Source organism: Oratosquilla oratoria, chromosome 2 (assembly GCF_046742065.1).
Source record: "Oratosquilla oratoria isolate Oo_2021 chromosome 2, ASM4674206v1, whole genome shotgun sequence".
NCBI classification, from domain to species: domain Eukaryota; kingdom Metazoa; phylum Arthropoda; class Malacostraca; order Stomatopoda; family Squillidae; genus Oratosquilla; species Oratosquilla oratoria.
The window spans coordinates 20055899-20080524 of record NC_134778.1 but is presented as its reverse complement, the minus strand read 5'-3'; the positions used below and the strand labels follow the sequence as shown (position 1 = coordinate 20080524).

General features: G+C 39.9%; 1 protein-coding gene across 2 annotated transcripts; it reads right to left on the bottom strand.

Moving 5' to 3' along the window:
- Window positions 1-24626, bottom strand: Bcs1 (mitochondrial chaperone BCS1). Of its 2 annotated transcripts, none has more exons than XM_076206016.1 (10): window positions 24494-24626; window positions 22198-22327; window positions 21596-21807; window positions 17291-17430; window positions 10222-10416; window positions 8808-8977; window positions 8496-8559; window positions 7055-7172; window positions 2471-2609; window positions 1-335 (listed from the first exon to the last, which is right to left on the bottom strand). In XM_076206016.1, exons 2-10 carry the CDS (start codon window positions 22306-22308, stop codon window positions 186-188), a joined length of 1299 nt encoding a protein of 432 aa, XP_076062131.1. In that variant the 5' UTR covers window positions 22309-22327; window positions 24494-24626; the 3' UTR covers window positions 1-185. The 2 variants fall into 2 exon arrangements, with proteins under 2 accessions (XP_076062131.1, XP_076062122.1); XM_076206007.1 differs by lacking the exon at window positions 17291-17430 and adding an exon at window positions 13144-13283.

Sequence of the window (24626 nt, the reverse complement as noted above, 5' to 3'; positions counted from 1 at the left end):
CAAGTTTTTCCAGTATCTTTTTATTGATATATACATAAAATTATACATTTTCTTTCATTCATATAATGAAACATCTTTAAACAACCATAAAGATTGCATAACAAGTACAAACAACATCTACTCACCTGCAAATTTACAAAGACTATCTAATATTTACATACTTGATATCTCAAAAACACTTTTCATCATTCCTCTTTTTCCTTAAATACATTTGCATCTTGTGCATCACACAAACTAGCTACATTATCTAAGGCTCCTTGTGGGTCATCCTTGTATATGAGGAAATGTCCCTGAACCATGGCAGCACTCACACCAACACTATTGCTGAGGACCATCTGTAAAATGAATATTAGACATGTCAACAATTGGGTAATAGGAACTATGGTAGGGGTTACAGGGATGGATAATGAGAAATGAGGAGGTGAGGTATACAGTGGAGATGGAAAAAACAGCTGGGTATGTTACTGCCGGACAGGTAGTGCATTACCTAAAAATCTGGGGTGCATTTCCGTCAATGCATTAGAGAGCATTTGCAGCAGTCCGCATTACTATGTATGTGTATTTACTTAGTTTTACCTAGTTTTATTCTACGGGAAGAGAGCTATGCTTGGAGTGACCCTTCTTTATATCTTTCAGCATCAAGTTTGTTAATAAATTCTTGTATAGTATTTGCACTCACTGTTTCCTCATACAATTTATTCCAGATATCACCTATACAGATGACCTGACTACTGGGTTATTACCCTGTATAGCAACTACAAAATACCTACTATGAACACCCAATTTTACCTTAACAAAAGGACAGTTATAGAAAAAACTTGAAAAGGAACAGTTTCCCACACAGAGCGATAAATACATGGAACAAATTAGACAACAAAACAGTATGTGCAAACACTATACAAGATTTTAAGATAAAACTTGATGCGGAGAGATACAAAGACGGGTCACCACGAGCATAGCTCCCCTCCCGTATATTACAACTAGGTAAATACAACTAAGTAAATGGGTAAACAAGAACAATGATAGAAGTATGGTAGGGGTTACACAGTTGGATAGAGTGAGATATGAAGTGGTGATGAGGAGAGCAGGGGTGGAAAGGGAGCTGGTAGATAGGGCTGATGAAATATTTTATTGAGATGGTCTGGACACAGGGAAAGAATGAGTGAAAAAAGATTGACAAAAGAGGTTTGGAAAGTAGAGGTGGAGGGAGTGAACTTGAGGGAACAACCAAGGATGAGATGGATGGATGGAGTGAAAGGTGTTTTGAGCAAGAGGGGAATGTCTGTTGAGCAATGATGGAAGAAAGCAGGAGATTGGGGTAAGTGGAGAATGGCTGTGTATGGATGATATTTTGATACCACCTGAAGGTATTGCTTTGCATCTTCTTTATTTTCTGTATGAAAGAGATTGGAGGGGGGGGGGGTTGCTGTGGAAGTGAAGTGGCCCTGCTGTGAATGTGCTGTGTCTTGCTGCATTGCTTATGATCTGGGCAGTGGGTAGGAGACAGGGAGGACTCTTCATCCATGCGGAGCTAAGATAAGAGGAAACAAGGGTGATGTATGGGAGTGGAATGGGTGGAAGTGGGTGCATGCCTTTGATTTGGCTACCTCTCTTATAAGGGAAAAGAAGCCCTTAGAATATAAATGCACAGAACAATGGCTCAGAAATTATAAAATGGTAGCATTACCAGACATCATCAGCAACAGAATCAAACTATCCCAGATGCTACCATTATACAGAAGACATTGAGCACATCTTACATTTCTCTACACTGTTTCTAGACAATAACAGTACTTCTTCCTTGACTGATTTATGGGCTGGTCTAATTGCCACTCCTGGCTACCTAGGACCAGAAAGGCACCTGCATGACATCTGGGGCAACAGAATGATGTAAGATTGATTTTCCATACTCTCCCAGATGACAGTGTTGCTTTAAGCAGAGATGTCATAGAGCATGCATGGTCTGGATCAGGGCTGTGTGATGCTGCCATGACTATTCAATGTATATATGATTGGGGTGGTAATAGAAGTACATGTAAGAGCACAATGCTGAGGTTTGGATGGATGAGAATGGAAGGAAGTGGGAGTTAAACCAGCTGTCTGCAGATGACGCTACACCAATAACAGATCCTGATAGACTGGAGCAGCTGGTGACTGAGTTTGAAAGGGTTATGGGAGGAGAAATTTGATAGTAAATATGGGCAAAAGTAAAGTAATAATGTGCACAAGTAGTAATAAAGGTGGCAGGCTGGATGTATGAGGGGTGAGAGGCTGGAGGATGTAGAAAATGGATTTTGGATGAGTGTGGGATGGATGAAAGGTGGGTATATGCTTTGACTCCGCCACCCCTTTATGAGGGATAAGGCCTCTTAGGTATATGGAAATGATTATCATCATAAGGAATTAAATTAAAGATCTAATATCATACATAAATATAATATAAAGGCTAAAAAAAATTAGCAATTTTCACCTCCGCAAATTGAGCTGCCACGAGGAGGGGCTCCTCTGGGTAAAAGCGGGTAAACATCTGTTGTAGTTGGTGTGATGTGCAGTAACCAATGTATTCCTTCACATCAACTCGACCTGGACGAATCAGGGCTGCATCTAATCTATACATAGAGGAGGAAGAATATTTACAATATATATTATGTATATTGGTTACCTCCCTTATGAGGAGGGAAAAGTCCTTTGTATATAGATAGATAGTTTATGTATGTGTATGAAGAGTGGAAGTAAGCTTTGACTTAGCCATTCCTTTACCTTTTGATATATGAATGTACATACATACATATACCAAAGGCTTTTTCCTCCTTACAAGGGAGGTAGCCAAAAAACAAAGGCATAAAATCCACTTCCACCCATTCCATCCCCACATACTCCACTCCCTTCCCTCCCTCTTATCTTGGCACCTCCTGGACGACAGGTCATTCCTACATCTCGCCCACTGCCCTGGGTCAGAAGCAGTGTCGCAAGAAATAGTACATCCACAGCAGGGCCGCTTCATTAAATTGGGAACCCCCCTCTGTCCCCTCATGCAGAAAAAGAGAAGATGGGGAGAAATCCCTTTGGGCTGCATTAAATTATTTTTTCACACATACTCCCTCACACCCCATCCCCCACCCACTCCCCCTCATGCATCACAGTATCATCCATACACAACCATTCTCCATTCACCCCTATCTTCTGTCTTCTCCTTCCTCAATGGCTATTCCCCTCTTTCCCAATGCCCCATTTACCCCATCCATCCATTTCATCCTTGGTCGCTCCCTCATGTTCACTTCTTCCACCTCTGCCTTCCACACCTCTTTTACTAATCTTTCTTCACTCATTCTTTCCATGTGTCCAAACCATCCCAATACTCTTTCATCTACCCTATCTCCCAACTCCCTTTCCACCCCTGTTCTCCTCCTCACCTCCTCATTTCTCACTCTATCCAGCCTAGTAATCCCTATCATACTTCTCAGGCACCTCATCTCAAACACATTCAAACTCCTCCTCTCTTATGTTTCATGTATCTGTCCCCATACAGTGCTGTTGGGACAATCACTTCTTTATACAATCTCCTCTTAGCATCCATTCCCAAATGTCTATTTCTCATTACACTTTTTAATTAACCAAGGCATTTACTTGCTTCTCTCAATCTACATTCTACCTCCACCTCCACTCCTCCCTTTCCCGCCACATTCGCACCCAAGTACCTAATGCGATCCACTTCCTCCAGTCTCTCTCCATTAATACTCACTTCCAGCCTGCTGCCATTTTCTTCCCTTGTATCATCACCTTACTTTTACTCACATTTATCTTCAAATTCCTTCTTTCACACACCTTCCCAAACTCTGTCACTAACTTCCTCAATCCCTCCTTTGATCCTGCCACAAGCAGTGTCTTCAGCAAACAACAACTGGTTTATCTCCCACTTTTCTCCATTTTCTTTAACCATCTCCAATCCCTTACCCATTACCCTTGTGTTTACCTCTCGCACCACCCCATGTATAAATTGAATAGCCAAGTTGACATAACACATACCTGGCAAAGTCATACCTTTACCTCAGACCATTCACTCTCTCCATTTCTGAGTCTAACGTAAGCTCTACTACTCTCATAAAAATTCTTGACTGCTCTTAACAGCTTTCCTCCTATCCCATATATCTGCAATACCTCCCACAGTGCCTTCCTGTCTACCCTGTTGTAAGCCTTTTCTAAATCCATAAAGACCAAAAAAACATCCTTACCTTTTCCTAAAGCTTTCTCACATATCTGCCTTACCACAAAAATCTTATCTACACAACCCCTACCTGTCCTAAACCCACACTGATCCTCACCAATTACTCCCTCTGTTCTTCTCCTAATCCTCTCAATCAAAACCCTCCCATAAGTCTTCCCAACTACACTTAACAAGCTGATCCCTCTGAAACTACTACACTCACACTTGTCCCCATTTCCTTTGTAAAATGGAACTATACAGTCCTCTGTCACTCTACCCTCTCTTAAACAAACATTAAATAACCTCGCCAGCCAGTCCACCATCACTATACCTCCTTTTTTCAGACATTCTACATGACATTCATCCAACTCAGGTGCCTTACCTGCTATCATCATCTTAACAACTACCTTCACCTCATCTTTCCTTATTTCTCCTCCATTTTCCTCACTCATCACTGTAATTTTCTTAGTGCTACCCATTGCAACTACCTTTCCCTCCCTATCCTCCTTCACATTTAGCATCTCCCTAAAATACTCTGCCCATCTTCCTCTTATTGCCATCTCTTCCATTATCATCTTTCCATCTGCACCTTTTACCTTTTCTTCTCTGCTTTATTTGCCTCCTCTTCTTCTCTTAATTTCTTTCCAAAACACCTTTTTATTATTTTCAAAAAATTTTCATACTTTTACCCCATTTCACATCTGCTCTCCTCTTTGCCTCCTTTATCTTATGCTTTACTTCTCTTTTCTTTTCTTTGTACCTCATATGATTCTCTCATCCTATTTTGTAACCAATGAATGTATATATGTAAATACAGTATATACAGTGCTTGTCATGGCATTATGCCAGGAACCCACACACACTTACCAAAACACAAACACATACCATAAAAATATATTTGCACACTTGCTGAGGTTCTACTACTTGGTTCTGCCTCCCTTACACTTAACTACATCCCTCACCTGTTTAAGAAGACTCGCACAAATTCCTGAGAGTTTGGGGAGGTATATTAATCCATGCCCCACATACAGCAGACTCGAGCCATGGAATAGAACTAATATCCTTGTCCATCAAACTTCACTCTACTATTGACCACACATTTTCAATGGGGCTCAGGTCCAGGGAATTGCCTGGCCAGTCATTAAAGAAGTTCATATCACAGTCCTTAAGCCACCCAGCTACAGATATGGCAGTGTGACATGGTATGCCATTCTGCATAAAAACCGTAGTCCCACACTTGTCAAACGCGTCAGGTAAATTGTCACACAACACCTCCAGATAATTATATTGGTTCATATATTGGTTTTTGGGTACCACTATGAGTTCACCAACACTATGAGCAGTGAAACACCCCCAAACTATGAGCAAGTCGAGTGTTTGGTTGTCCCACAGGTGTACCATGGGTCTAGTGGGTCACTACTTCTGGTCCGGTACATGTCTACCACAGTTACAGGTGACGGTGAAGGTAGCTTCGTCACTCCAAAGCACCTCAGACCACTGTTGTGGAGTCCAATTAAGATATTCAAGTGCAGAATCCAGCTTATGTTTCTTCTGCTACTGGGTAAGGATGGGTTTCTTAACCTGCCGGTGGCTACTGTAGCCCAGCTCGGCCACCCGCCTGTTGACTCTTCTTATGAACACCTCAGAAAGCATAGTTATTTTCTTTCAATTCTCTAACAGTTATGGTAGGTGTATTCTCTAGCTGTTTTTCAAGCACATTCAAAGTATGTACAAATGTCTTCTTTGAGGGACCAGGCTGAGGTTTAGCAGACCTCAACATCACCATTGGCCTTGAAATGCTTCACCCAGTTTCTCACACATCACTCACTCACACCAACATTCGCCACTATTTCTCTTGTCTGGAGCCCAACTTTGTGAAGCCCTATGATCTGAGCTATAACTATAGGCATTAATAACTTCTTTTTACCCATAGTCACCAAAGTATACCCCAGAAACCAAGGGTAACCCAGACAAAAGATGGGGTGAATGACAGAACAAAGGCATAACATTTCCTCTCACCATGGCAGCTACATGGGCACTGAGTCGGTATGTGGTACTTGTTGGGAGGCAGTGATATCATGCTAACAGCTGGTACCCAGCATAATGCCATGACGGAAAAAGACCCCCCTGTATGGTAGGCCATTATTTTTTGTCATGGTATTATGCTGGGGTGCTCATCCAGCATAATGCCGTGATGAGCACTGTACATATATATACACACACACACACACACATACATACTTCAAAAGGCCCTTTTCCGTTATAAGAGGGGTGGCCTAACCTGGGCAAACACCCACCCTCCTCCCATCCTACACCCTCTTGTTGTCCCATTTATCTTAGTTTCTTGTGAATAACTGTGTGGCCCTGACATGGGAGTACTGTGTTCTGAGGCATTCCTTCCAACCCAGTGTGATGGGGGAGAGGGATGATCCTTCATCAATGAGACATTAAGACAGGATGTACAATAAGTAAGTTTTTGGATGGGTTTGAGATAGTTATAGTTATATACAACAATTTGCAGAAGACTTTTCCAATTCTACACTCTCTCCTTTCTGGTCTATCTATCTATATACCAAGGGTTTTTACCCCTTACCAGGGAGGTAGCCAAAGTCAAAAGGCACTCACTCCATTCCCATCCACCACCCTATCATCCTTGTATCCCGCCCAATGCCCTGGGTCAGAAGCAATTCATCCTTTATGGTAACCTCTTTAAATTTTTCCTTTCCTACCAATATGATGCCATCTCTTCAGTAAGTATTGTTCCCATGGATAAAAGTACTGGTTATTGGTAACAAAATACTATTTCCCAATCACTCATATATAACCAGTTCCTTGGTCTTTCAATCTTACCTCTGTGGGTAGTTGGTGGTCATGAAGACAATTCTGGCTTCAGTGGAAGCAACACCATCCAGACAGTTTAGCAAGCCACTGAACGTCAAGCGGCTCAAGCCTTCATATGCAGATTTTACTGTGAATAACAGGGAAATTCTATTTGAGAAATAATCTATCTATTTGTATGAATATATTCTACCTATTGGTGAATAACTTCATTAATCTGTGTCAATTCTTCAGTAACAAAGGAGCAGACTATCTCAATTGCCTCCTTACCTACAATACTTTTAACAAAGTTCATCCTGATTAATGACATATATTTTTAATCATCTTAGTTAATATCACCCTATAATAATCAACAGCTTATGAGAAAGACTGAATACTAAGGTAAACAATAACAGGTAATTCAGAAAGAGAAACAATGGTGACATTTAATAAAAAGTGACCTGACTTACTTCTGACTATCTTATTCATCTGAAGGAAAAACAATTTATAATTAATGAGGTTCTTGATTGATTCTCATTCTCTGTGCTGCACAGCAACCTTTCATCCCTAAGGTGCTGAGATTTGAGGGGTGAGTGAGTCTTTTGGTGTGGGTGGGTGGGTGCTGTGTCTCAGTGTATTGCTTCTGACCTGAACAATATGATGGGGAACATGAATGACCCTTCATCCAAAAGGTGCTACACTGGAAAGGGTGAAGCTCTTCAAGAAAGACCACCAAATTCAATACATGGTATGTCTTCTGGAGAGAGAAAGAGAGAGAGAGAGAAAGAGAGAGAGAGAGAGAGAGAGAGAGAGAGAGAGAGAGAAAGAAGAGAGAAAGAAGAGAGGAAGGAGAGAGAGGAAGGAGAGAAAGAGTGAGTGGAGGGAGAGAGTGAGTGGAGGGAGAGTGAGAGAGTGAGTGGAGGGAGAGTGAGAGAGTGAGTGGAGGGAGAGTGAGAGAGTGAGTGGAGGGAGAGGGAGAGAGTGAGTGGAGGGAGAGGGAGAGAGTGAGTGGAGGGAGAGGGAGAGAGTGAGTGGAGGGAGAGAGAGAGAGTGAGTGGAAGGAGAGGGAGAGAGTGAGTGGAGGGAGAGTGAGAGAGTGAGTGGAAGGAGAGAGAGAGAGAGTGGAGGGAGAGTGAGAGAGAGAGTGGAGGGAGGGAGGGAGGAAGGGAGGGAGGGAGGGAGGAAGGGAGGGAGAAAGAGAGAGGAGAGTGAGAGAGGGAGGAGAGTGAGAGAGGAGGAGAGTGAGAGAGGAGGATAGTGACAGAGATAGGAGAGTGAGAGAGAGGAGTGAGAGAGGAGAGTGAGAGAGAGGAGTGAGAGAGGAGAGTGAGAGAGGAGAGTGAGAGAGAGGAGAGTGAGAGAGAGAGGAGTGGAGAGTGAGAGAGAGAGAGAGAGAGAGAGAGAGAGAGAGAGAGAGAGAGAGAGAGAGAGAGAGAGAGAGAGAGAGAGAGAGAGAGATATCTTAAAAGCCCACCTTTTGCACTTTCTTCTCGACTTGCAAATGCAGCATCTATATCTTCCAAAAGAATTATGGAATTCTGTGGATGAAATACAAGTAGTGAGTTATAGGTACCTAAGAAGTAATATACAGAAAAGTGTAAGTGGCTCATTTTCTTATTGAATCTTGTTCATTTTGACCTGCAGTTCACACTATTGAAAATGTGCTCATACATCAAATAATTTCTGCTTGATAACTTGTACCTTGTGTTAATAACATAATGGACTATTCTGTCTTATGAAACTTGGGACCTAATTGTATTTAATAATCTATAAGATTATAACCTACCTCAGGGGCAAGAGCCAAAAGATGGTTAAGTCTATCATCAGTCAGTCCTCGCTCACTAAGGTTGAGTACACATATGCCAAGTTGGAGATGTCCTGCTAGAGCAGTGATGAAGGAACTCTTGCCACATCCAGGTGGGCCATGCAACAAGTAACCTCTTCTGTATGGAATACCTGCATAACATTATGTTAATTTCATCATAGGTCTGGACACAAATTCAAACTGCCCCAGATGCAACCACCACACAAAGATGTAGAACATTTCATACTACTATGCCCCATGCTAATAATCCCCAGACGACACAATACCTCTTCTCTAAGTGACTTATGGTCCTGCCCAGAGGCAGTTCTTGGAGGCTGTGGGTCTTCTGCAAGAGAATTGAGCAACAGAATGTTTGATTTACTAATATTACTACAAACTAGTTGATATCATCAATGTTTCACTACACATAAAGTCTGAAAAAAAGTAAATAAATAAAAAATAAAATAAACATATACACGGTTACAAAGATAAAACAAATGTTGTTTGTAGCTACAATTTTAGAAGAAATTAAAAACCATATCTGAAATCTATTTAGTGTTACAAGTTTATTCTAGCTAAACATGTTACGATGATGTGTTTAACCCTTAGCATATGAAGACTCCTACATCAGCATCAGGCACAAGTGAGTATATAAGGATGCCAGTGTTGGTGTCCTGATCATACTAATCTTGTAGTTGTAGGTGAGTGACCCCCATATTCTGTGAACAGGTTTGATTGCCATTTCTGTGGTTATCAACATTCAAGGTGAAAGAAAATTAATATTACGGTTGTAACTACATTTCACAACGTGCATATTGTGATGCATCACTGAATCCTTGTACAGTACTACCTCTCATTAACGGACGTTAATTAGCTGTGTCTGCGGTGTTTTTGGTGCTGTTGTTTGGTGCTGCGCAATCACAATGCTACCCAAAAACCACTCCGAAACAATGGATTATTCACATCAACGGACACCGTTACCCCCCTTTTAGTCCGTTAATGAGAGGTAATACTGTACATCAGGTAGCTTACAATGAGTGCAAGTATTCGACTCATATTGAAGAGGATAAGAATGTGTAATGAGGATGGACAAAGTGAGAAATATAGAGATGAGACAGAGAGTGGGAGTTGGAAAGAGCTGGCAGACAGAGTATATCAAAGAATGCTGAGAGGCTTGAGAATATGGAAAGAATGGGTGAGGAAAGGCAAGCAAAGAGTGAAAACAGAAGTGAATGAAGTGAATGTGAGGGGAGAGTCAAGAATGCAGAAACAGAGGTATATTTTTTGAGTCTGTGTATGGTAAATATAGTAATATATGGCAAACACAATCCTTCTCTGAATATACACACCATGGTAAATCTTGATTGTGTAGAGTCTACCCTGGCACATTACTCACCTCTACTAGTATACCACTCTGGATGTTCAATGAAGTCCTGTACATCTGATACAATTCTTTCTCCCACACCTTGGTCCAGCACTACTGACTGTAAAGGCCTTGGGGTCCTTGGATGGCCAAACTGACGCCACTCTGCACCATAGGCTGTGTACATGATAGTCTTCCCTTCATGTTGTTTCACTGCTATGTCTCGAGCTGTAACAAGAAAAGAAACTTTGCTTTCTGCTCCACTATTTTAGTAATTTCTTAACCACTACCATCTCTACCACTTAGTAGCAGTGGTGGTTGCTTGACAAAAAAAAAAAGAGGACAAACCATATACTCTTCTATATTTCCCCCTACCCTGAAATAAGCTTCCCTGGCCACACTACCTTCTATTTCCTATCATTTATCTTCTCCCTCCCCACACATAATACATATCTTAAACTACATCTTTATTAATTTTATTTCCATCTATATAATGTTTTACACTGTTCATTCAACCCTGCATGAGTTTTATGCTGTCAATATTTCAGGACTAATGACAAATGGCAGCATTGTGTAAAGCCTGCCGATGGTAATGTCACAGAGGAAGAACAAGAGCATAGACATACACATTGCATTAAAGCCTTGTTATAATACATGCAGCAGAACCATACATCAGACATCCCCTGCAATTCCAAATCCTCTCCCCACCTCCATTCCCTAAAGGGCTGGTACCAGGTCTCCAGAACAGTCCTAGAAATTCACTCATTAGCACTCTCTTATTTTCTTCCAGTCTATGTTCTCCACTGTTATTTTCTTCCACATAAGAAGGTGAGTGTTCCAGTGCTTTCCTTCCCATATTTTGTTCTAGCCAGCAATGTCAGATTCAACCCAGGCCATTACAGATGTTCAACATGAACAAAACCCTTAAATTACACACATACGTCTACCCAATGCAACACATGAAACTTGTGAAAAGCCTCTTCTGCTGGATGACTGCATTGTGAACAGCTGCCTGGGATGTAACACTTCACCCCATACCATACAACACATAATGGAAGACTGCATTATACACAATCATGCATGCAAACAACACAACATACACTCTATAAAGGATTTGTGGGAAAACCCAGTTTCGGCTGTGGCATTCCTTGGGGAGACGGGACTGCTCGGACAGACAGTCTAGGGAACGACAACAACAACAACTTGTGAAAAGCAGTGAATTCATTTTTTGACTTTTGACACTCCTTTCCTTCCCTCACAATCCCTTCTTTCTGCATCTCCACTGCATCGAATTCTTTCATAATCCCATCTCATCCTTTTTTTTTCAGTTTCTAATTCTCTCTCTGAGTGGAATTTATTAGCCCATCCTAACTGAAGGTAACCTTTTCAGCTCTTGGCAGAAGATTAAGAGAAAGTGGGTTTATTTCCTCATGTTCTTTTATCAAATGGTACACAGAGGAACTGGAACAAATGTGTAAGATAAAAAGAAGAGAAAATATGAGTAATGACTGAAGACTATATCTGATGAAAATGGAAAGGAATGAAACTGACTGAAAGTAACACAATGCAAATCCAAGTTTTTCCAAGTCTGATGAAGACAAAGGGCATCTCAGAATTTTACATAAGAACAAGAATGAAAGAGACTGCAAGAGACCATAAGGCCTACACTAGGCAGCTCTGTATCCATCACCACCTGTCATCCCCATCCATAAAGTTGTCTAATTGTTTCTTAAAACAACTGATAGTTTCAGCACTTACTATTCCATTCGTTGACCATCCTATTAGTAAACCAATTCTTGCCTATTTCCTTCTTAAATCTAAATTTGTCCAGTTTAAATCTATTACTGAGAGTCCTACCCTGTTGTTTTAATATGATGACCTTGTTTGCATCACCCTTGTTAAAGCCTTTGATCCACTTGAACACCTCTATTAGATCACCCTCGCACTCTGCGTCTTTCCAGAGAGTGTAAGTTAAGGTGTCTATGCCTCTCTTCATAAGGCAAATTTCTGAGTCCATGTATCATTTTGGTCATTCTTTTCTGTACTGATTCTAGTGAATTGATGTCTGTTCTATAGGACAGAGACCTAATAGCAAGGTAAGAAATAATTCTTGAAGTAGGTGAATAATATATGAAAGCCAAAAGAGAAGTTGCAAAGTATGACAAGAGGATGTGAATGGGTGGAATGGATACTTTGGATTCTAAATGAGTGTGGATAATGTAAAGTGTGTATACTGAGCAGTGAAATGAATGAATGAATCAATCAATCCATTGTCTGGTCTCTTGTAGAAGACTCACTGCTTTCAGGTAATCAGCAACAGCCTTCAGGAGGGTCCACAAGTCATTCAGGAAGGGTATATACTGTGTTGTTGTCTAGATATTATCTGTGTGGGGCATTGCAGTATGAGGTGTTCTGTGTGGTGTTTGCATCTGGAGCAGTTTGAAATGAAGAACTAAAGGATTGATGGATTCAGTGTAAAAGAACTGGTTAATACAGTGGTAAGTTAGAATATGTGAAATAGATATGTGTTGATGATAAATGTGGAAATTTTTTAACATAGGGTAAGGCAGTGGTAGTTGTTAATCCTCCATCTGATGGTACAACCCAAGCTAACACCTAGTCTCTAGAATGGACCCAAGATTTCAGCTCCAACTATCTTTCCTCTACTTTTTCACCTCAGCTGATTTGACAATCTGTGACTGTTCCCCTCCTTTCCTCTTACCAGCCAGTGACATAAACCTTTTCTGAGACCAGATGGTATTTTGAGACATTCTAGATGTTGGACAGACAGGAAATTCCTCTTTAAAAGCACTGTGACTTTCAGGGTCCATTCTTCTTCCAGTGTATGAATGTCACCTTGCAAAAGCCACCTCATGTACACTTCCATCACACAATGACATATGTAGTGAACAAGAAAATTTATGATTCCCAAATGCTCCACTGTGTAACACCAACCCTCTTCCAATATGTCATGGAAAAGTTGTCTTCGCCTCCCAAATGCAGTGAAGGATACGGTTTCAAAAGGCACACCCATCTGCAGGTCCAAGGTCTGTTGAGCCCTTGTGCGCTCCACCTTGATCCAGGTACCCCCATACCTGTGTACAAAATGATGTTTGCATGTAATACTTGCTACTTTATGAAAAAGAATATCTTTCTCTTATAGCAACTTCCATATATAAAATCTATGTGACAACTATATGGTATAATATGCAGCAAACTATTTCTCAATAAACTAAACAATTTCATAAACCATATTCTAATATAAAGGGTGAGCAGCTGGAGGAAATGGTGAGTCAAGTACTTGGGGTTGCATGTGGCAGTAAACAGTGTGGATGAAGAGGTGAATTATAGAGTAAAGCAGGCAAATAAATATCAGGATGGAATGAAAAGTAGCTACCTCCCCTATAAGGAAGAAGAAGCCTTTGGTATATAGATGGATAGATAGATAGGAATGAAAAGCAAGATGATGAATTGGCAATTGGAGGTGAATACAAAGAGAAAGTAGTATGAAGGCATGATTGTACCCACAGCAATGTATGAAGTGTTTCAGAAATGTTTTGTTGCCCTTAGTCACTCTTGCAGGAGACCATAACAGCCAGGTAACCAGTAAAAGCCACCAGATAGGCCCATAAATCACTAAAGAAAGAAATACTCTTGTTTTCTGGGTATGGCTAGGGCAGGGCAGTGTGAGATGTTGTTTAGTATCTTCTGTTCTGTAAGATGATTACATCTAAGGCATTTTGTTTCTGTAGGCAGGCCTATTTTGTTAGTTCTATCTTAGTGTTGGATGGTGACCTGAACACAGTCATGTTGGCGTTGTTCTTGTTTCTCTTAAGTGTGATTTTTCAGTAGGGTGAATATCTGAAGGGGTATGATGGAGTACAATGTCTAGCAGTCAGTCTTAGTGTTTATTTTGTTATCTGAGCAAGAATTTATTTTTGTTTGAATGTGCTGAGTGTTATAGATGGTTGATTGTTGTACATGTTTAAGTAGTATGCTGCTGGGGTTGTTTTTTTGCTGCATTCAATTAGTTGTGCTTGTGTGATGAAGTGAGATGGACGAACAGTGTTGAGAACTATTGTATAGAACTGAGTATCTGTCATCTTCATGTGGTGGTCTATGGAGAGGATTTTGGTTTCTGAGTGCAGGTGTTTCACTGGTGTAGTTTTGGTGCATCATGTTATTAATCCTAATGGCTTATAAAGTCATGTTTATTTTCCCCAATTTTTGAGAACCATGCTAGGGAAGTGTCACCATGTGTGATTTACAAACACTGTGATTAATTTTCTTATCCTGCCAAAAGCCTGTCCTTGTGACTGATTTCAAGTATGTTATTGTCTTGTTGATTTTCGCTGTTTGATCTTTGATGTGTGGGCTGAATGTCTTGTATCAAAACTGAAGCAAGGAATTTTTGGGTTCTTTTCCAATGGAAGGATTTGGCAGTTCAATTTCACTACTGCACATATCTTTGATCACCCATCATCCAAGAGGAGCCAAGAAAAGAGGGAGGGAGGGGTGGTGAATGGGAGTGGAGTGTGTGGGGATGAAATAGGTGAGAGTGGATTTATGCCTTTTGACTTTGGCTACCTCCCTTGTAAGGGGGAAAAAACCCTTGGTATATGTACAGTATGTATGTTTCTTTGATTCAAAGTTCTCTGAAGCGAATAATATCACTGATAATTTCTGAGAGGACACCTCCATTCTATCAATACTAAGGTACATACATACATACATATACCAAGGCTTTTTCCCCCTTCCAAGGGAGGTAGCCAAAAAGGGAAAGGCACAAAAACACTCCCACCCATTTCATCCCTAAATACACTCCACACCCCTCCCACCCTTCCTCTCATCTGAGCACCTCCTGGATGACGGGTCATCCCTGCACCCTGCCCACCGCCCTGGGTCAGAAGCAGTGTCGCAAGACACAGTACATCCACAGAGAGTCCCCCTTTGCAAAGGTACTGTTATAATTTCCCTAAAGGCTAGGGTGTTCTTAGCTAATTTATACTTACTATACTGGGTTATTATCATCAGGCCATCTGCATATGTGAGTGCTTTAGTGTTATATTCCTATTATGCTAGGGTGTTCTTAGCAGCTAATTTGTAGTTGCTATACTGGGTTGTTATCATTAGGGCATCTGCATAGATGAGCACTTTGGTGCTATGTTTTGGATCTGATGCTGATTGATCACTTACAAAGAGGTTGAATAATGCAGGTGAGAGTATCGGTCTTAGGGGAATTCCATTGTACAGCATTATAGTCACAGAAATTTGACTGTTCTGGCTATTCTATTCTGTCTGCCATTTAAGAGGTTTGTTAGCTTTTTTTTTGTCACTGTCCACTATGATCTTTCCTTAAAGTATTTGGTCTAGGAACTTCATGAAATGCCTTCTTTATGTTTACTGCTACCATGACTGTTCTTTCTGGTGAAGTTTTCTTGTTAAATCCCTCCAGCACTTGTTGGGTGATATTTGTGAAAAGTGTGTTGGTAGAATGGTTTTCCTTGAATCCATGCTTGTTTGGGTGGTGGGTAGATTAGTAAAGTTTCTTTGTTATTAGTCTTTTCAGCAGTAAGATTTTCTTGTAATTGTAAATTCACAATTCCAAGTCAAAAAAGCTTAAACTTATACAACCATCCTAAAGAATATTGAGACCTTTATAGTCTATTCATTCCTTCTGTTTAGCCATTCGATTCAACACTGACCCCGCTGCAATGCCCCTGAAACAATCTGAATAGAACAAAATGTGGTCCAGATCATGTGAATTTCCTTAATGCTTTGTTCTGGCTTATCACATCATAAAAAAAATCAGTGAAAATTTTAAATAAATTCTGCTTTTTGTTAAAGATAGGACACTACTGTAACATCTAAAAGAAATCCAACTTACACTTTTCACACATTGTTATTGTGGCACTTTAAATTTTCTCTCACACAAGAAAAAGTTGCAACAGTGTGTCTATGTTCAGTTCAACACCTAACACTGAGAGTATCAACACAGAATCGTCCTGGCAACAGATTCCAATTTCTTCCGATGTTACCACTACACAGAAGACACAAAGTATCTCATACTACACTGCCTTACACTCACCCCTTCAGACAACATAAAATTTCTTCAATGAGTGATTTTAAGGCTGAACCAGTGGCTGTGGGTCTCCTTCAAGAGAGATCTGGAACAATGAACTAATTGACTGTTGACTAATTAACAATTTTCTATTTTGAAGTGTGGCACAGTTGTTGTTGTTGTCGTTCCCTAGACTATCTGTCCGAGCAGTCCCGTCTCCCCAAGGAATGCCACAGCCGAAATTGGGTTTTCCCACAAATCCTTCACAGAGTGTATGTTGTGTTGTTTGCGTGCACGATTGTGTATAATGTAGTCTTCCATTATGTGTTGTATGGTATGGGGTGAAGTGTTACATCCCGGGCAGCTGTTCACAATGCGGTCATCCAGCCTCTTCTGGTAGCTTAGAAGTGCTGGGTGGTGGCTGCACTGCATTCTGGCCAGGTGGACTCTGTCCTTTCGTGGGAGAGAGGATTCAGAAGGGTGGATATCAGGGGGTCTGGCATGCAGTAGTGTGTTGTCTTTCAGTGTGTTGATGGAGCGGTGAGTGATAGATTATGAATATGTTTCCAGAGGCTGGTACTTGGTGGTTGTGGAGTAAGAGAAGAGAGTATCTGTGTGTGATACAGGTCTTTGGGTGTTGTTTTAATGTTTCTTGGTGTGTGTGGGTGTTCTGCTATGTAGTGTAGCACAGTTGTTTCTGTTGTTTGTTGCTAACAATTTGCAAATCAGTCCTCTTAGGTAGAGCTCTAAGGTGAATAATATCACCTGGCATTGGCCCAAACAAAATCTTTAAGTATCTCGACTAAGATATGAAACCATATAAGGATCAATTAGTATAGTTCACACCAGATAGCTTAAACCTTTCCAGGGTAATTCCTCAATAAATTGAATGAAATCTTCTGGCATAAGCCAAAACAAAATCTCCAAATGCCCCAACTGGGTTATCTATCTTTTGAAGAGGTAATTACCAATACCAAGACCCTACTACACTACAACTGCTCTTCTCGCTCATCAAACAAGGGAAGATAATGATCTACCCACCTTCTTCTATGATTTCATGAAACAATCTCTTGGTATCACCAATGGTGGTGAAGGTGATATTTTCCCAGGGTGTTCCATACTCAAGGTCCATGGTGTGCTCTTCCCTCGCCCGCTCCACTCTGATCCACGATCCCCCATACCTGTGGTTCAGTCACTATGTACTTCCATTTTCAGTCCATAATCTAACCCAGAGGTTCTTAACCTTTTCCAGTGCCCATACCCCTTGATATCTCAGAAAATTTCCTCGTACCCCCATCCAATACAAATACAATGCAAGCATATGAAAAGGATGAGTGATACAAACCTTGTTTGCTTTCTCATTGTAAATATACAGTACCATTGCACTGGCTATCATGTCTCGTACCCCCAGGCTTAAGGTTTCGTACCCCTTGGGGGGTACAGGTACCCCAGGTTAAGAACCACTGATCTAACCACTTATGATGGTTGCCACCTACAGCCCTAATCACATCTATTGAATTTAACTATCTAAAATAACCTTCACATGCATTACATTTATGCATTTCTATTTTTTCATTGGGTGTGGGATGTGTAGGATGTGATTCATCATGGTCTTGGATCATGTGCTGGACTAGTGATTGACAGCTACTTCTTTACTGGAGGAGAGCTCAGAGCTCATGTATGGCTGATTTATGGGTAACGCTGTGACAGATGTGTAGGATGTGATTCACCATGGTCTTGGATCATGTGCTGGACTAGTGATTGACAGCTATTACTTTACTGGAAGAGAGCTCAGAACTCATATATGGCTGATTTATGGGTGATGCTGTGACCTTACACGCACACACATCCCCAACTCCAAGCCCACGAGAGTTGGAGTAACGACTCACAGTGCAGCGATACTGAAATTATTTCAGCCCTGGGCAGGATTTGAACCCAGACCACCATAGTGGCAGCTGGGAACTCTACCAACTGCGCCATTAAGTCATTGTGTGTCTGTGCACTTTGACTTGGCCACCCTTATTATATGGGGGAGAAAAATCTATGCATATGTATGTAAAAACATATGTATTATCATTGCTATCATTACTGTTGTTACTATAGTATTGGCCAAAAAGTAATTTTTTTTTTTTAACAAAAACAAGATACAAGTTCTTAACAGAAAACAATTCATTCAATCAATGATATAATTGCCCTTTTGTTCAAATATCTTCTACCATCTTATGGACTCAAAGCCAAACTCCAGTAATTTCTGCTATATCTGGAAACAAGTGTGTGGTCTGGTATTATCAAAATAAAAGACAATGCAATTATGATTAGTAGCAAGTTCTGGAAGCTTCTGATAGAGCAGTGTGCTTAATTTTTTCAGCTGGACACAGTACACATCTGAATTGATGGTCCTGTTAATGGGTAGAAGCTCATAAATCCATCACCCTTCCAATCCTACCAAATTTAAAGTTTAACCTTCTTTGTGTGAGGTCCTATTTTTGGGGTCCATTTGTGATATTTTACTGCACTTCCTCCATGATTGTTTGCACTTCACATTGTTGTAGATGATCCAGGGTAATTGCATGTGGTGATCCTTCAAGATGGACAGTGAAGCTACTATTTTCAAAACCCATCAACCCTCTCACCTCCACTAAGGGCTGCAGCCCTGAAGGTTGGTGCTTAATCTCTGAACTAGGGCCAAGATCTCTATAAATTTCAATAATATCTATTAATTTTTTTTTCAAACATGGAAAGCTGACAACTGGCAAACAGTCTCCTCTCCCTACCACTTTGAACAAGTGACATAAAAACATCCCCACATTGATACAACATAGACAACAGTCCAAAGTTTCTGTCTAGAGAAATTTGTGGGAGGTTCCACTATAGGGCTTTCCAGTTAAAGAAACTCAAAGCAACAATAGCCTGATTGATGGATGATCCATTTCTCATAAAAAAAAAAAAAAAAAAAAAAAAAAAAAAAAAAAAAAAAAAAAAATAATAATAATAATAATAATAATAATAATAATAATAATAATAATAATAATAATAATAATAATCAAGGGGACCCAATCATTGAGTCTGCTGATGTAACCAAGTTGATGCAGATGGCTTTCAACACTTGATCTGAATATATATTTTGAGCATATCTGCAATCATCTTAACTCCATTCTGCTACTGTTAATCTCAGCCACCCAGAGCAAGATGCATCTTTAACCAAAAATTTTCCTGACTGAAGTTTAGAAAACTTGGCTGAGCAGGTTAGAGCATTACTAGTTGTGTTGGAGGTTGAGATGACTGCCGTTCACACCCTGCTGTGAGTGAGCTGGGCCAAGAGCACAGTTCATTAAATTTCATGCTACAGAGTCCTCAGTAAGGTGCACTGTCCTAAACTTCTGATGTCGAAGTTTTGCAACTTTAAACAAAATCATCATCACCAATCATATCTGGCACATATATTCTATAACAGCGCTTATCTTTCTGCAGATTTCTACCACTCTCTTGTCTTTACTTAAAATATAAAGGCATAAGATGTTGATAATTCTCATTATTATTCTCCATTTTCAGGAAGATCCCAAGCATACAAAATACAACAATTCTTATTGCAATTCTGTATCAAACTACACTGAAGTTAGCTATTTATCAGAATGCTTGAAAGTAGTGTAAACAAAAACCAAATGGACTTTTTGGCCAACCCTTTGTTATCATTATAATAATCAATACCCATTCAGCATTGTGATTTTTCCCCTTATAGATTTTACTATCAATTCTTTCTACTGTATCATTCCCCTGAAAGCTGAGGAGGAGGAGGAGGAGGAGATGAAGAGGAAGCTTATATGGTCATTAACACTAGTCCTGAGTTAAACATACTGTCGAATTCTGGCTATAATTTATTTGTGCTCAATTAAAACTAATAACCATGCTGTCAATACATATGGTAAAGTAGTGATACAATGTAAACCAATGTAACATTAAAAATAATCATGATCAACAGTACACAAAGTATTATGAATTCATTGATCTAATGTTGTCTTAGATTTCTTTTAGCAATTGAACACCTACAGCCCAGTGGCAGCTGGCAAAAATCCTCCCACAGTTCTCTCACATAAATAAGGCAAACTGGAGACTTTATTCACTCAAAGGTGTGACACACCACAACCACAGCATTCTATTCATGCTAAGGACGTAACATCCACTGATAGTTGTTTCTTGTGGAGAAAACCCTGGGAGTGGGGTCAACATTAGGGAAGCATTACACATACCCACACAGTCAGAGTTGATGTTCACAAATTACTCAAGTAATAGGCTTTGACCAAGTCTTAAGGAGTAGTAGCTGGTTTGATATAAAGTTATCCAAGCAATACCAAATGATTCTCCAAAGGTACCTGGTACCAAAGACATTGTGATGCCTTCTCTATTCAGCATTCAGTGTCCATGTCTCATAGCAGTACAGCAGGCCAGGGAGCATAAGTGACTCGAAGATTTGGATTTAAGTCCTCCTGCACAAGTATCAATGAAGCCAAATATGTTGGAAACAAGTGGTTCTGTGGTAGGAACTGATTTTCTTTGACATTCATCAGAGGATAACTAAATGCAAACCCATCATAAGATCTACACAATAATTGCATTTGCATACTGAAAAGTATTTCATTTTATTCCTAACACTGGCAGCATCAAGTGAAGATACTATCTATATACAACAAGAAATCTTCCTCCTTATATGGGAAGTTGCCAGCTTAGGCATGCACACCCCCTCCATTCATCCCATATACATCCTTATGAGGAAAGGCTTAGGCACCTTAACTTACACCCTCTGGAAAGATGCAGAGTGAGGGGTGATCTAATAGAGGTGCTTAAGTGGATCAAAGGCTTTAACAAGGATGGAGTAAATAAGGTCATCATACCAAGACAAAAGGACAGGACTTGCAGTAATGGATTTAAATTGGACAAATTTAGATTTAAGAAGCAAATAGGCAAGAATTGGCTTACCAATAGAGTGGTCATTGAATGGAATAGACTTAGTAACCATGTAGCAAGCACTGAAACTATCGGTTGTTTTAAGAAAAGGTTAGACAATTTTATGGATGGGAATGACAAGTGGTAATGGACATGGTACTGCCTAGTGTAGGCCTTATGGTCTCTTGCAGTTTCCTTCTTTCTTATGTTCTTATCCAAGACTCATTTGCTTTCCCATTATTTTTCCATCATCATATTCAATCTTAGCATATCTTTTCTAAATTGATGAAGCTACATTTCATAATAATAATTTGCTGCATATCATAACAAATTATACCTGTAGAGTACATAATACAAAACTAAAAGAACATACCGTAAACTTATTGAAAAAATTGTACAACTTACCAGAAAAAGTGCTCACCCACACTGGGTATAAAGTCATGGCGTGTGGTGATCTTGCCTGATTCAGCTTGGTTAAACTTTGTCTCTACACTAAGGTGCTGTGTGTTACGTGCACCACGGACTGTAATCCAGTGCAATAGCCATTGATAGGACTTGTCTCGACATGGTACCTCCAATGTTGTCATGTAGTGACGTCTGAATAAAATCATACCTAGCTGCCAACCACATAACAAGAATTAATCATTTGATTACATATTGGTTGACTTTCCTCTGTGCCAATGTTAATCTCATTCCTTAAAATTTTATATAGTAATATCTCCCAGATTCAAACTATTTAGGGTACAGGGTGTTTGGCTTTGGTGTATTCATATGTGCGATGTAAAATTATTTCCCCATCTCCATTTTGCTAATCCAGTGTTAGATTTTCAATTTTGGGGGAATCAAATTGGTACACAATATAAATAAATCATGTTTGGATAATGGGAGGGATTATTCTAGTTATAAAAATAAATAATAATAATAATAATGAATTAAGTAAATAGACAAAAAAGCAAACAAAATAAAAATAAACAAATAAATAAATTTGAAGACTTAATTAGACTGACCATATATCCTTTCCTAAGAACTGCTGCACCAGCTCCTACACCAAAGAGTCCAAAGCCTGCACCAAAATATGGATTGTCTGCTAATGAAGACACAATATCTGTGAGGCCCATCTTGGTTCATTCCACATTCCTGTAATTTTCAGATACAAAATAAGATTACAACTACTACTAATAATAAAGCCCTCTGTGAGGGACACTGTCCTAGCCTTCCGCTAGGGGGGGAGTTTGTGACATTAAACCATATCATCATCACTAATAATAATACATATATGCATACATATATTAAGGGCTTTTTCCCCCTTACCAAGAAGGTAGTAAAAGCAATAAGCATAATTCCACTCCCATCCACCACCCCTCCCTCCTTCTCATTTTCGTTCCTCATGGATGACTTGTCATCCTTGCATCTCGCCCATTGCCCTGGGTCACAAATAATGTAGCAAGACAGAATACATTTACAGAAAGGCCGCTTCATTTATAATACTAATAATAATAATAAATAAGTAACAGATAATACAGCAGTCTTCCAAAACTGATTTGTTTTGCCAAATAAGTTTCAGGGATTAAGGACAGGTTACCTACAAGTGGTGGTCCTACAAGATGGATTTCAGAGAATTATCTCCATGCTCTCTATTTTCAAAACCTATGACCATTCTCACCTTTATCGTGCTACTAATTTAAGTATGCTTAATCCCTTGTTCAATATTTTAAGGTAATTTGAACTTCTGATAGTAAAATATATCTTCTGGAAATTCATTTTTATGTGTGTGTGGCACAGGAAGTGTAAGGAACAGTGTGTTACCAAACATGGACATTATACTCCAGGGGTACCATAAAAACAACATACCCTGACAAAATATCCTGACCCCAACTTCATTCTACAGGAAAATCCATCTCCAACCCCTCCTTCCCTGTCCCAACATTCCTGGTTTCCATCTTTTTCATCACAGATCTAAAGTAATGCCTTGTATCCAAACATATTCAGTGTCCAGACTTCATAGAAATAAAAAAATACATTAATGCAATGTATTCCTATATTTGTCTCATCCTTCAGATAAAACATTGCTGTTATATGAATGCTAAGAAAAGTATGTTATATAATCAACAAGAATGACATCAGTGCTGCACAACACAGCTTTATGTCTAAGAGAATCCATGTGACCAACCTGCTCATCTACTGGGATGATGTCAATGCCATCAACATGCGAGTGTGGACTTCCATTACCTAGACTGCAAGAAGGTATATGATTGAGTACCACATGGAAGATCATTAGCCATGTTAGGAGCACAGGGTAGCCAAGGGGATATACAGTGTTGGTTGGCCAATTTCCTATCAGGGAGGTCCCACTGGCTGGTCATAAAAGGGACCTACTCAGAAAGGCTACCAGTCAAGTGGAATACCACACAGGTTGGCGGTGAGCCCAATCTTGTTAATCATTTATATAAACGATCTCATGGAGGGACTAGAGTCAGAAGCAAGCCTCTTTGCAGATGACTCTAAGATCTATCACACCATCAAGACACAAGAGGATACCAAAGCATTAGTATGACATGAACAGGATTGGAGAGTGGAGCAGCAAATATCTATTGTCACTTCACATTTTTAAGTGAAAAACCTTGCACTCTGGTCTGAATAACCCATACACAGACTACTGTTACCAGCTGAATGATAAAGTCTTGACCAAACCTATGTTGGAGAAACACCTACATACATACATATACCATAGGCTTTTTCCCCTTTACACGGGGTGGGTAGCCAAAAAGAAAAATGCATAGAAATCACTCCCACCCATTTCATTTCCCATATATTCCACTCCCCTCCTATCTTGGCACCTCCTGGATGACGGAGTGTATATATCTGCAGACATGAAATCCTCATTGTATATGGTAAAAGTGGCAGCTAAAGCTAACAGCAGACTTGGGCTTAAAGGAATTGGACGCCAGGAATGGTAACAGTGGCGGATCACCGTGGCTGTGAGGAGGTCTTCTAGACATCTCCAAGTAAGTCAGCAATTCTATATGGTAATAAATTATAAAGTACCGGCAACATATTTACAGTAACGGTACCGGTGTTCCCCTGATGGCGTGTACCAAACTTTAAATTATAACATAGGAAGACTGGAAATCTAATATCATACTCATGAAGTACTTTATTTAAGTGATGACATAAAAATACCTTTCAGAAGGCCTATCGAAATTATTTAGATCAATAAACTTAAAGTACATAAGATAATGTATTTTATTAGTTACGTCACCAAAACGTTATAATCACTTGGGTCTTTTGATTCGAAATCTTTACCTTTATTCCACCTATGACATTTGAGCTTCTCTTGATATCAAGTAAATCTTCCACTGAAACATATAATTTATTTGCAGTATGGTATAAGCATAACTGATACCGCTTCACATGTTTATGTTTACATGACCACTGC

Coding starts and splice junctions, on each gene's coding strand:
- Bcs1 (XM_076206016.1), bottom strand. CDS start 22,308: ATGGGCCTCACAGATATTGTGTCTTCATTAGCAGACAATCCATATTTT. Junction 8,978..10,221: donor AGAGTGGTATACTAGTAGAG/GTGAGTAATGTG, acceptor AATGTTATGCAG/GTATTCCATACAGAAGAGGT. Junction 8,560..8,807: donor TTTTGGCTCTTGCCCCTGAG/GTAGGTTATAAT, acceptor TTTCATCCACAG/AATTCCATAATTCTTTTGGA.